Here is a 14,548-nt window from a genome sequence, read left to right on the forward strand (position 1 = left end):
GGAATGAATATATATATGTATGTATGTATTTACAAATTATGTGGGGTTTTAAAAAATAAAATAGAATAGAATAAATTAAAACATAAACTAAAGTTTTATTTTATTTTAAGTCATTATTATTTTTTTTATAAAAACAAAAGTAGAACCCCCCTTCGTAAAGCTGCACATGAATTACCCCCCCTCCCCTCCCCCCCCCCCCCCCCCCCCCCCCCAAAAAAAAAAAAAAACACCTTCTTCCGCCGCTGCCTGCACCCACGCGACCAGCCATCGTCTATCACCCAACCATCTGCCGCTCGCTTGTGCCGCCAACCGTCTGCCTCCAACTGAGCCTTCATGTCGTGCGCTACCACTGCCTTTAGCCAACCCATCGCCGACGGATCGTGTCGTCCATCTCCTGTATGTGTGCGAGCCGTCACCAATTGTCTGCCGCTTCGTTCGTGGGTCACCGTACCGTTTGCAAGTTTCCAGTTTCTCATCCGCTCACATCTGAAGCCCAACTGCCGCGTCCGTTGTTTGCGAGCCTGTTCAATGCCGCCCGAAGCCACCACGTTAGTTTCCTCTTGACGTCCTCCGTTCAGTCATTGTTCAAGCGTCGTCCACTTTTGCTGTCACCGAATTGTTGAGGATAAATTGGTTTATTGATATGCGTTAATTGTCATGCGATGATCATGCGATGGTCTGAAGAATATGCATTATGCGTTAAGCATGTATGCAATGATCATATGTTCTTGTCACAAGTTTTCTTGCTCTCTCGCCAAGTATAACAAGATCGCAAGTTTCTTAGGATGATCCGAGGTCGAACACAGGGACTTGAAACTAAAAGATGAATGTAAAGTAATATGTTTGAGGTGGAGAATAAAAATAAAAAGAAAGAAGCTTATTAACTATGCGTTACTCCTACTTTTAACTAAACAGATTAAACAATTGAAGTTTGACTATGAGAATCGGTAGGGATGCAACAACTGTTAACGCGTAATAAGATGCATGGAGAAGTAGGTTTGGGGAGGAGACATCACCAAGTCCTTAAGTTTGGTCGGAAGGGTAATCCCATCTCGCCACACTTGCGCATCGCACACCTCTCGGTGGTCAGCCACATGCATTATAACTCTATAACGCATGATTGATGTTGCATTGAGCATAAGGTTATTTCTATCTCTAGGAACGCTTCTTACTTTACTCAGTGAGTTCCACAACTAACCATCTCGGGTAGTTGGTTATAGCGACTTGTTTCTATGAGCGATCATAGATAAGCATTGCGATAGCCTCACACTAAGAAAACATGATTGAATCACTACACTCGCACGTCGCACACCTCTCGGTGGTCCGCTACATGCATTATATCTCTATGATGCATGATTGAGTATGCGATAACTCTTGTAATCCGCACTTAGCTCATGGCGGTGAAAGAAAAAGATGACAAAGTAGAAGAAGATGATGAAAATGATATTGAAGGAACTAAAGAGATACATTGATTACAAAGTGTATTAATGTCTTAAGCCAAAATGTAATACAATACAGAGGTGAGAAGAGAGATGGAAGGCTAGATGTAGGAAACCTCTTGCTTCCATCAGATGTGTGTCAAGGTTGCCGGTGGTGAAATGGATGGGCAGTGAAGTAGTCACTCTCGAGCTCTATCTCCAGCGAAGCTCCAGTCGTCAATCGGAGGAAGTTGTGGAAATGAAGAAATCTCAAAGAAATTCTTGCTCATGCTCTTGTCTGTGATCGTAGGAATCTACCCAAGGAAAAAGTCCCGGATGCTTGAACTTGGGCTCCAAGACTCTATTTATAGAGCCAAACGTTGACAACTTTGATAATCCCGCTTTGAATCACTACCATTACTGACGCCGTAGGTGAGAATATCAACACTGCATCATGGTCTGACTGGTTTTCAGAAGGTTTGCTAAATAGCTCAAATATCCCGAGATATGCATTCATATTCGTTTCTTCTGCGGGATCAATGCATTCCACCCACTTCTTACGATCATACTTCTATCCTGACCATCACTCTATAGTTGCGCAGTGACCAACTTTGCTTCATTGAGATCAATGCATGTGATCAACTCCTACGAAAACTACAAAATAGACATTTTAACGCAAGATAACACATGATATCGGGTTAAGGGGGATTTTTAGTGCAGAATAATGGAAGTTCATTATTTCACATGAATTCTCAGCAATATCAATGCATGTTCTGCTCATCAACCCTTATTATTCTAAGTAAAAGTCTACAATAGCTTGTATTTCTACAAGCTATCACGGATCTATCGATTTGGGTAAGATTTCTACCGTTTGGGTTATTTTCGATTGATTCTTGAATACCTTTTTACTTTTAACATCAATCAGTTGATGCCCATTGTGTTCATCTTTGGATTTAAGTTTTCGAAGGTATTGAGGTGTTCTTCAATGAAGGTTGAGTTGTTTTAGCGAATTTTGGTGAGTTTTATACCACACCCTAGGTAGGATTAACTGGAAATATTTGGTAACATTTGGTGTTTGGAATTAGGCCTCGATTATTAATTTTAAAGCTTGGTTTATGTTTAGGCTTGAATAAGGATTCAAGAACTTCACAAGGGTTCAATTGCTATTTGGCTGGATCTGATATCAAGGTAAGTAATCTTACTCCTGGAACTGCCTACGTGCCAGACAACAATATTTAAGTTTTATTGAGGTTTTAAGGTTGTTTGTTAGAATGATGTTATGTATGACTTCATTGATTTGAGATTATGAGTACGCATGAAAAGATGTTTGAATGTTAGCATGACTTCAGTATATTTTGTTATGTGAGATTCTGATTGATCTGAGTATGATGAGATGTATATGTATGTTATGGAACTATGTTATAATGCTTGTGATGTGTACAATAGTGATAGCATCCTTACCGATAGTTAGATACCCATTAGAGGTGGTGACCTTCTTTAGGGTCACCAGAGGTTGTGTATCCTATGGGATTCACTTGAGGCGGGTTTCCTTCGAGATTCACCATAGGTCGTGTTTCCTTCAGGATTCACTAGAGGTTGTGTTTCCTTTAGGATTCACTAGAGGTGGTGCTTCTTTCGGGTTCATCAGAGGTCGTGTTTCCTTCAGGATTCATTAGAGATTATGGGTACCTTGAACTATGGTAGGATGAATTCAGATGTTTATTTAGAGTCCAGATGTTTATTTATGTTCCATGAGAACTAGAGGATGTTATACGTTCACCAGAGGTCGACATCTAGAGAACACAGATGCCTAGCTTCACCTTGGTAGTGGGGTTACTTTCTGAGTATTTTTTTACTCATCCTTTTTATGTTTATGTTTCAGGTAAGGGTAAGGACGCATTGGCGAATGACAAGTAGAATATGTGATCGAGCCACTGGGACCAGTCTTATACTTCCGCTCATGTTTCATGATTTATTTCCCTACATTTAAATTTTATTCTTAATGTTTAGAACTCATCGTTTTGGTATCTACCTTTCAGACTTTGAAGTTTTCTAGATTCATTTTTATGATTTATGAGTACCTTATTACTTGGATTTTTAATTATTTAGTTTTTAATGAAACTTTTAATTGACATCATTTATTTAGTTATGAAAAAGTGTCGTTTTAAATTCCATGCATGTATGTTTGTAGTAACGGTCTAGCCATAGTCCTAGGGAGTCGGGTCATTACAGTTGGTATCAGAGCCCACCTTTAGGGTTCTAAAGATTGATTTACCACATAAGTCTAGATAGTCTATTTTGTCCAGTAACGGATTCCTCGTCACGTTGGGTATGTCTTACTGATAAAAGTTATATATATATATATATGTGTGTGTGTGTGTGTGTGTATGATACTAGTTGAAGTAATGCCTTAGTAGATACGTTTCATGGAAGAGGGATCTAGCGAGAGCTGATATGTGAGTTCATGACAGGATATGACACCTAAGCTCAGAGTAAGGAAGATAGTTAGAGGAGGGGTTTAAGACTCCAATTGCAACATCCACAAGTCCAGAACCCTCCCCCGTCAGGGGTGCAGGAAGAGGGAGCCAGTGGGAGTCAGAATGTCTCGACAACTTCGAACCCACCCATGACTCAAGTTGATGAGAAAGTGATGGAAGCAAGAATCGGGGAAGCTATGGCATCATCCCTGATAGAGAGAATACAAGACCTGATCCGTAGTGCAATGGCAGGGTAGACCGCTCAGAATCAGACTCAGAGGAGCAGTTACTATATGTTCAATTGCAACAAACTCAGCCGTAGAATCAAAACATGTAGAACCTGTCCCTTGAGGCTAAATACTTAAGGGATTTCAGAAAGTTTGGCCGTCGCCCTTTTGATGGATTGTTGAGGGATCCTATGAAAGCAGAGATGTGGTTATCCACGATCGAGACAATATTTCGTTACATGAGGTGTCTAGAGGAGCACAAGCTCCGTTATGCAGATTTTATATTGACAGACAATGTAGGGATTTGGTGGCATTCAACAGAAAAGATGATTGACACCAGTGGGGGACTTGTGACATGAGATTAGTTTAAGGAGCGTTTCTATGAGAAGTATTTCTCGGCCAACACTCTATACAATAAGCAAGCCGAGTTCTTGAATCTTAAGCAAGGTGCTATATTAGTGGAAGAATATGAGCAAAAATTTGATAAGCTGTCCCAGTTTGCCTTTGAGCTGGTAGACACCGAGGTAGCGAGGACAGAAAGGCTTATTCAGGGTATGAGGAGTGGGTTGCGAGATATGGTGCATGCCTTGGACCTAAAGACGTACGCTGCGACACTGCGGGCCGCCATGAGGATTGATGCTACTCCCATGAGGGAGAAGAGTACAAGAAATCATTCGAAATTGGGACCTCTGCGGGTTAGAAAAGGAAGGCCGAGCCGATGGCTCCTGAACCTCAACAAAAGAGTCAGAATACAAGTAATGCTCACGTCAGTGGGGACAATAGGGCTCTCAAGCTGCATCTGTTAGAGAAGATAAATCGGTCTGTTTAACCTGTGGTAGACATCATTAGGGATGTTGTCTGGCCGGAACTGGAGTCTATTTTCGGTATGGTTAGAAGGGACACATGTCGGAGAAATGCCCAAGGAGGAATGCGTCTGAAATTAGGGACCAGCCTACGAGCTCATTTCAGGGAGGTCTAAGCCGTCAACAGTAACAGGGTAGAGTGTTTTCCACCACTTGGCTTGAGGCTGAGAAGTCCGACACAGTTGTAACCGGTATGTTCCCTATCTTGGGACACTATGCATTAGTTTTGTTTGACTCCAGTTCATCGCACTCATTCATATCTTCAGCATTTTCAAAGCATGCCATGTTAGGATCAGAACCCTTACAGTATGCCCTGTCAGTTTCCATTCCATTAGGAGAAATCATGTTAGCTACTGAGAAGATACATGCATGTCAAATAGAAATAGCGGATCATGCATTAGATGTAACCTTGATAATTCTCAACATGTGTGATTTTGATGTAATACTGGGCATGGATTGTCTAACTGCTAATCATGCCAACATAGATTGCTCCCGTAAGGAGGTCATCTTTAACCCTCATACAGAAGCCAACTTTAAATTTAAGGGGACCGAGATCGTGGTCCTCCCCAAAGTAATTTCAGCTTTGAAGGCCAGTAGGTTGTTTAACCAAGGTGCCTGTGGCATCTTGGCCAGTGTGGTTGACACTAGAGAGGCTGAAGTCTCATTGACTTCAGAGCTAGTAGTAAGAGACTACCCATCTGTTTTTCCAGAGGATCTTCCCAAGTTACCACCACAGCGAGAGATAGCTTTTGCTATCAAGTTGAAGCCAGACACAACTCCTATCTCAAAAACTCCATACAGAATGACACCAGCGGAATGTAAATAGCTTAAGGTTCAGTTATAAGAATTTTTGGAATAGGGTTTCGTACACCCAAGTGTGTCACCATGGGGTCCACCAGTACTCTTCGTGAAAAAGAAGGATGGATCACTGCGTGTTTGCATTGAATATACGAAGTTAATAAAGTGACTATAAAGAACAAATATCCGCTTCCCAGGATTGAAGACCTGTTCGACCAGTTGCAGGGAGATACGGTGTTCTCCAAGATTGACCTTTGGTTAGGATACCACCAGTTGAGGATAAAGGACAATGATATATCTAAGACAACCTTTCGTTCGAGGTATAGGCATTATGAGTTCATCGTGATGTCATCTGGTTTGACGAATTCTCCAACAGTATTTATAGACCTAATGAATGGGGTGTTCAAGAAATTCCTTGACACATTTGTGATAGTTTTCATTCATGATAACTTGGTTTATTCTAAGACTGAGATAGAAAATGAGGAGTATTTACGAAAAGTTTTGGAGACATTGAGAGCAAATAAGCTGTATGCTAAGTTTTCCAAGTGTGAGTTTTGGTTAAGGCAGGTGTCCTTTCTAGGATATGTGTTATCAAAGGAAGGAGTCTTCGTGGATCTTGCAAAGATTGGGGTAGTTATAAGTTGGCCCCGCCCAACCATAGTCAATGAGGTGCGCAGTTTCCTGGGGTTAACAGCTACTACTGGCGGTTTGTGAAGGATTTTTCTCATATAGCCACTCACTTGAGCCAGTTGACTACGAAGGGAGCTTCATTCATCTGGAGTGAGGCTTGTGAGGATAGTTTCGAGAATCTCAGGTAGATGTTAGTTTCAACCCTCGTTCTTACAGTGGCAGATGGATCAGGTGGTTTCGTTATTTATAGTGACGTCTTCAAGAAAGGATTGGGATGCGTGCTGATGTAGCAGGGTAAAGTAGTTGCTTATGCCTCTCGTCAGTTAAAGAACCATGAACGGAACTACCCCATCCACGATCTAGAATTGGCCGCAGTGGTTTTTGATTTAAAGATCTAGAGACATTATTTGTATGGAGAGAAGATACAGATTTTTACCGACCACGTGAGTTTAAAGTGCTTCTTCACTTTGAAGGAGTTGAACATGAGATGGCGTAGGTGGTTGGAGTTGGTGAAGGATTACAACTGCAAGATTTTATACCATCCAGGAAAGGCGAATGTAGTGGCAAATGCCTTAAGTAGAAAGGTAGCTCATTCAGCAGCCTTCATTACCAGACAGACTCCTTTACGCAAGGATCTAGAATGGGTAGAAATTGTAGTAGTAGTAGGGGAAGTCACGACACAGTTGGTGCAATTATCTATGCAACTGAGTTAAAGACAAAGGATTATAGATGCTCAGCGGAATGATCCTTACCTGGTCGAGAAAGTTTGCAAGGTGGAGTCAGGACAGGGTGGTGAGTTCTCCGTATTCGCAGAGGATGGTATTCTCTATCAAGGTCGCTTATGCGTACCAGTGAACAGTGACCTCAAGAACGAATTATTGTCAGAAGCTCATAGTTCCTTATTCTCAATACATCTCGGCAGTACCAAGATGTACCAGGATCTAAAGCGTTTCTACTGGTGGAACGACATGAAAAGAGAGATAGCTGAGCTCGTCAGTAGGTGTTTAGTGTGTCAACAAGTGAAAGTCCCAAGGCAAAAGCCAGGAGGCTTGTTGCAGCCCTTAAGCATACCAGAGTGGAAGTGGGAGCACGTGTCTACAAAATTCATTTTGGGGTTGGCCACGATAGCAAAGGGTTTCACCGCAATCTGGGTAGTAGTAGATAGCCTTACTAAGCTTGCACATTTCATACTGGGAAAGTCTACTTTTTTGGTGAACAAGTTGGCGCAGGTATACATAAAAGAGGTGGTGAGATTGCACAGAGTACCTATGTCCATTGTATCATACAGAGACCTGATGACATAAAATTTAATCTCTTGTTCTTTATCTAACTCTAACGCATGGTTTGTGAATGAAATGAATGATGTGCTGTATATACGCTCAAGTGCTTTTGCGATAAAGACATTTTTTTTGCGATACTACGTCTAAATATATGTGTTGTTAATGATATGCTCGTAGTATGTGATGGAGTAGTGCATGTCACAAGTTTTCTTGCACTAAAACGAAGTATAATTCCAACACAAGTTTCTCAAAATGATCCAAGGTCGAACACAAGGATTGTTTTTATTAATGCGTTACTTAAGTGATACATGTGATCGGTTTTTAATAATGAATAAAGAATGTTGATTTGTACAGAAATGTAAATTGCGGTGAAAGTAAAAATGCATTAATAAAATAAATTCTAAACTAATATGATATACGATACAAGATACATGATACATGATACTGAGGTCGAGACTGTGAAGTTGTACAAAGAATCGATGCGATGGCAAGTCTTTATGAATGAAGCAGAAAGAGAAAGAGTAAGTAGTAAAAACATCACAAGTTTGTCAATTGCATTAAAGATACAACTAAGGTTCTGCTTTCCCCTGGCGTACATCTCTCGGTGATCGGCCACATTCCCATATCTCTATGGTGAAACAGGGATGAACGTGATGAATGCAAGGTTGTTTCCATCTCTGGAACTACTTCTCGCTTTAGTTAACACATTCTTCCAACCTTCTCTTGATAGGCGGAATAACATCTTCACTTTTGCTCTCAAAGGTGAAGATGCCGTCGAGCATGCTTTAGCTAAACTTAATTATTTCCTTAACACAAATTAACTCACTCACTTAATTCTTGCAATTTACCCATGGGATTAAGAACACATCATGGAGAAAGTGGGTTATGGATGTACGGAAAGAGACAGAGAGATGACAATGGTGACTATCATAACATTTAATTCTAAAATTAAGCGTTCGATACATGTTGTGAATGAAATATTAGAGAAGATGAATACAGATGATGAAATAGAAATTAGAAACAAATATGGAAAGAGTGTCAACATCTTGACACAGATCCCGAACGGAGATTGTGCTTGCCAGCGTGTGGAAGTGGTGGAGAGGAAAGCTTCCCTCTCAGGGTTGCTTTCCTGGTAGAATTCACCTTTGTACAGAGATTCAACTGCGGGAATTGGAAGAATTCTCTGCTCAGAGACTCACCTCTTGGCCTTGTCTCGTGGTTCTCCTGGATCTACTCTGTAAGTCGCTTCAGACCAGTCTCTCTCTCCGAATCAGTATATGCATGTCTTTATGTATATATATATGTACCAGTATCATTATCTGTATATGTATATCTTTTCAGCGAATTTAAAGGAGCTATTTATAGGCAAGACCTTGGCTCTTTGAATTTGTGGTCCCCACTGTATAGTTATGGTAGTTCCTGAAATGGTGGAATGAAAAATTCCTTCTGTTACGCAATCAACCCGTCAGAAATGCACAACTGAAAGCTGTAAACTTGTCATAATCTTCTACAAATGCGTTGCTCTTCACATCTTCGATCGATCGCCGCATGCGATGTTATTTTTTATTACCGCATGCGATTGAAATTGCGTTGATCGCTAAAGCTCTTGATCGATTGTCGTATGCACCATCATTGTGTTGATCATCTCTTCATTCTTGATTGATGGGCGTAATGCAACGTAGATGCGTTGTTCATTTCGTCTTTGAGCCATGAACGCATGCAATGACTTTTTTCCTGCAAAACAGAAATTAAAACCTTCTATTCTACCATCGCAATGGTGTTAGTAGGTGTATTGACGACATTTTATAATTTTCACATTTTTTAACCAATTTCTATACTATTGACGCAACTTTTTTTTTCTTTTAGCCACAATATCTAAATAAAACCAGTATAAATAACTTGTATTTCTACAAGTTATCAAGACCCTCATTTTACATCCAATTTCTGGAAGAGTCTTCAAACGATGTTGGGTACTCAGTTGGATTGTAGTACAACTTTTCACCCCCAGATTGATGGATAGGCAGAACATTTGAACCAAATATTGGAAGATATGTTGTGTGCCTGTGCGATAGAATTTTCAAGAAGTTGGGATTTTCACTTGCATTTGATGAAATTTGCTTATAATAAGAGTTACGAAGCTACTATCGGCATGTCGTCATTTGAGGTCCTTTTCGGAAAGAGTTGCAGGTCTTCTGTTTGTTGGGATGAGGTAGGAGAGAGGAAGTTACTAGGGCCTGAGCTAGTACAAAACACGAATGATTAAATTCAGAAGATCAGAACTTGTATGCAAACGGACCATAGAAAATAGAAAAATTATGCCGATGTCAGGCTTAAGTACCTAGAATTTGAAAATGGTGATAAGGTGTTCTTGAAATGGCACCCATGAAAGGTGTTATGGGGTTTGGAAGGAAAGAGAAGCTAAATCCGCAATTCATTTTACCTTTCAAGGTCTTATGGCGAGTTGGCCTTGTAGCTTATCGGTTGGTGTTGTCGTCATCACTCTTTTCAGTTCATAATATTTTCCATGTTTCGATGCTGAAGAAGTATGTGACAGATCAATCACATGTGGTGGACTATGAACCATTACGATTGGACGAGAACTCGAGTTATAAAGAGAAGGCAGTAAAAATCCTCGTCAGGGAGGTGAAAACGTTACGCAACATGGAGATAGCACTTGTGAAGGTTCTGTGGGAAAATCACCGCGAAGTGTTTGTAATGCATATGTGGTGTGGATGAAGGCTAATTCATTGGCCCGACTTCACATATTGGCTAGCATCTTGATGTTTTGGCCAAAAAGGTTGAGAACATGGTCATTGCACGTGAGATCATGGACTCGTTACAAGATTTGTTAGAACGCCAGTTCTTACTTTTCGAGCACAAAAGGATGGATGAGAAAACCGGTAGTGATAGTTCCTAAGTTTAACTCCAGGAAGAGAAATCAAATGTTGCTGACTCTGTTAAAGTTCATAGAAGAGAAGTGTTCTTTGACATTGAACTTGGAGCTTATTTAGGTTCTGATAATGATCCCACTACTCTTCAAATGAGGAGGATATCTAAAGACAGTAAATATGATTTATTGGTCTTGGAGACATGTTTGGTAGAGAATGATTATTCTGCTTGGATCCTTGATTCGGGTGCTACTAATCACGCCAGTTCCTCTTACCAAGGATTTAGTTCCTGGTAATCGTTGCCACAGGAAGAGATGACTCTTTGAGTCGGTAGTGGTGAGGTTGTTTCAGTTGTTGTTGTAGGCAGGCTGAAGTTATTTTTGGACAAGAAACGTATCTATTACTGGATAATGTTTTCGTAGTTCCTCATATTAAGAGGAACTTAATCTTGGTTTCTTGTCTTATTGAACAAGGTTATACTGTCTTCTTTTTTTAGAGTAAAGTGTTTATTTTCAAGAATGGAATGGAGATTGGCTTTGGTTCAATGGAAAGTAACTTGTATGTACTAAGGCCATTAGTCATAAAAGCCTTGTTTAATACTTAAATATTCAGTACAACGACAACAACTAAAAGAACAAAGGTTTCTCCTAAGGAAAATTCCCATCTTTGGCATCTAAAGTTAGGTCACATCAAACTTTATAGGATTGAGCAGGTGGTGAAATGTGGACTTCTAAAGAGTTTAGAAGAAAACTCCTTTCCGGTGTGTGAATCATGCCTCGAAGGCAAGATGACCAAACGATCTTTTACTGGAAAAGGTTACAGAGCCAAGGAAGTCTTGGAGCTTGTATATTCTGACATCTATGGTCCGATGAGTGTTAGGACTCAAGGTGGGTATGAATATTTCATCTCTTTCATAGAAGATTATTCAAGGTGTGGGTATCTCTACCTAATGCAACGTAAGTCTGAAGCTTTTAACAAGTTCAAGGAGTATATGGCTGAAGTTGAAAAATTGTAGGTAAGAAGATAAAAACACTACGATCTGATCGTGGTGGAGAGTATATGGACCTCCAATTCCTGAACTATACAGTAGAATATGGGATTGCGTCCCAACTCTCGGCCCCAGGTACACCTCAGCAGAATGGTGTATCAGAAAGGAGAAATAGAACCTTGTTGGACATGATTCGGTCTATGATGAGTTATGCTCATTTTCCATACTTGTTTTGAGGTTTTGCAGTGGAGACTGCATGCTACATTTTGAACAACATTCCCTCGAAAAGTGTTTCTGAAATACCTTTTGAGTTGTGGAGAGGCTGTAAAGGTAGTTGACGCCACTTCATGATTTTGGAGTGTATGGCTTATGTGCTTATGACTAACCCGAAGATGTTGAAACCGTATTCGAAAGTTTTCCTCTTTGTAGGCTACCCCAGGGAAATGAAGGGTGGATACTTCTATGATCCGAGTGAGAACGAAGTATTTGTTTCAACAAATGCTATCTTCTTGGAAGAAGACCGCATAAGGGATCACATACCACGAAGTAAGCTTGTATTACGTGAGATTTCTAGTGAGACTGAGACTATTGAGGGTTTAACAAGAGTTGTTGAACAGACTGACAGATCAATAAGAGTTGTTGAGGTCAGTACATCTCATCAACTAGCTCAAGAGTTGACACTGACTCGACGTAGTGGGAAGGTTATAAACCCACCAGATCGCTACATGGGTTGGACTGAAGCTCAGAATGTCATTTCTAGTGATGGTGTCGAGGATCCATTGTCTTTTAAGAAAGCAATGGAGGATGTTGACAAGGATGAATGGGTTAAAGGTATGAACCAGGAAATGGAGTCTATATACTTCAATCAAGTCTGGGAGCTTGTGGATTGGCTTGATGGGGTAAAACCTATAGGGTGTAAGTGGATTTATAAGCGAAAGCGAGGTGTAAATGGAAATGTGCAAACCTTTAAGGCTAGACTCATGGCAAAGGGTTATACCCAGGTTGAGGGAATGGACTATGTGGAAACTTTCTCACCTGTTATCATGCTCAAATCTATTAGGATACTCCTGTCCATAGCCACATTTTATGATTATGAGATATGAAAAATAGACGTCAAGACTACCTTTCTTAATGGTAATCTTGAGGAGGCCATCTACATGGCTCAACCAGAGGGGTTCATAGTTCCGAATCAAGAGCAAAGAGTTTGCTAGCTTAATAGGTCCATTTGTTGGCTAAAACAAGCATCTAGATCATGGAACATTAGGTTTAACAGTGTGGTCAAATCGTTTGACTTTGATCAGAACGTTGATGAGCCTTGTGTTTATAAGAAGATCATCAACAGCTCAGTAGCTTTCCCAGTACTGTATGTGGATGATATCCAACTTATTAGGAATGATGTAGGGTTTCTGATTGACATTAAGAAGTGGCTAGCTGCCCAGTTCTAAATGAAAGATTTGGGTGAGGCACTGTATGTTCTAAGGATCCAGATTATTTGAGATTATAAGAACAAGAGGTTAGCCTAGTCTCAGGCATCGTACATCGATCAAATGTTGATCAGGTACAGGATGCAGGATTTCAAGAGGGGTTTGTTATCCTTTAGACATGGAATCGTATTGTCTAAGGATCAATGTCCTAAGACACCTCAAGAGGTTGAGGAGATGAGACGGATTTCCTATGCTTCAGTTGTTGGAAGCTTAATGTATGCAATGTTGTGTACCAGACCCAACATTTGCTATGCAGTAGGGATTGTAAGTCGTTATCAGTCCAATCCAGGATTTGATCACTTGATGATGGTCAAGACGATTCTCAAGTATCTTCGGAGAACGAGGAACTACATGCTCGTGTATGGAGATAAGGATTTGATCCATATAGGATACACAGACTCTGATTTTTAGACTGATTGAGATTATCATAAATCGACATCAAGGTCAGTGTTCAATCTGAATGGAGGGACTGTAGTGTGGCGAAGCATCAAGCAAGGATACATCGTAGACTCCACTATGGAAACCGAATACGTAGCCGCTTGTGAAGCAACTAAGGAGGCTGTTTGGCTGAGGAAATTCCTTACAGATTTAGAAATTGTTCCAAATATGGATTTTCCAGCCACTCTTTATTGTGATAATAGCGGGGCTGTGGAAAATTTGAAGGAGCCTCGAAGTCATCGTCGAGACAAGCATATCGAACAAAAATATCACTTGATCAGGGAGATTGTGCATCGCGGTGATGTGATAGTCACGAAGATTGCGTCGGAGCATAATGTTGCTGATCCATTTACAAAGGCTCTCACGGCTAAAGTGTTCGAGGGTCACCTGGAGAGTCTGGGTCCGCAGGACATGCGACATCTTGTCTAGGGCAAGTGGGAGATGATACTAGGGTATGCCCTAGTTTATTGAATATTGTATTTGTCTTTATCTTGTATTGTACATTAGTCTCCCAAGGCATTAGGACAAGTGGGAGATTGTTGGGATTGGTGTCTTAATTCTCCTGGAGCTTGTAGTTTGTAATCTATACACATTGTTATGAATAAAATAAGAGTTATTTTATTTGGCATTTACTCGTATCCAATAAATGAAGCTCCATGGTTATTGTAGAGGTTTGCAAGTTTTGTAAACTACTACAGATGGTAGATCCTGACCATTCATGTGGAGATATACGAGTGACGGTGTCCTATACAAAGAGTTTATATAAGATCAGACCACAAAATGACTAGTCTTTGTATATAATGTCATTGATACTGGAGACTTACATCTCACCTAAATGATCATAGGTGACATGACCTCAACCTTTAGTGTTTTGGGAACTCCTGCCTTTGAGGGCAGTCTTTTGATTAGTATGGGTGAGAGTGGTCAGATTGCCAGCTCAGCATGCCTACCTTTTTGGGGATTTTTCTGATTTGGGAGCTGGGAACTCAGTTACACAAGATGGAATTCACTCCTTTCCCGAAGCAGGGGTAAGTAGATAGATTGCTCCCTTAAGGGC

At 40.6% G+C, this 14,548-nt stretch overlaps 2 protein-coding genes across 2 annotated transcripts; both read left to right on the plus strand.

Annotated features, from left to right (window-relative positions):
• The first annotated feature begins 1,602 nt into the window (after positions 1–1,602).
• LOC150035276 (uncharacterized) lies at positions 1,603–7,717 on the plus strand. Its single transcript, XM_090315295.1, has 10 exons — positions 1,603–1,714; positions 2,542–2,606; positions 3,301–3,306; positions 4,488–4,817; positions 5,017–5,095; positions 5,252–5,803; positions 5,845–5,919; positions 6,160–6,413; positions 6,500–6,597; positions 7,129–7,717. The coding sequence occupies exons 1-10, from the start codon at positions 1,603–1,605 to the stop codon at positions 7,715–7,717; spliced, it is 2,160 nt and encodes a 719-aa protein (XP_090171421.1).
• A 2,349-nt stretch (positions 7,718–10,066) lies between these two features.
• LOC150035277 (uncharacterized) lies at positions 10,067–10,429 on the plus strand. The gene has a single exon (XM_090315296.1). The coding sequence runs from the start codon at positions 10,067–10,069 to the stop codon at positions 10,427–10,429; it is 363 nt and encodes a 120-aa protein (XP_090171422.1).
• Positions 10,430–14,548: the final 4,119 nt, after the last annotated feature.

The sequence above is a fragment of the Benincasa hispida genome, chromosome 7 (assembly GCF_027475165.1).
Source record: "Benincasa hispida cultivar pf3 chromosome 7, pf3_genome.v1.1, whole genome shotgun sequence".
Classification (NCBI taxonomy): Eukaryota; Viridiplantae; Streptophyta; class Magnoliopsida; order Cucurbitales; family Cucurbitaceae; genus Benincasa; species Benincasa hispida.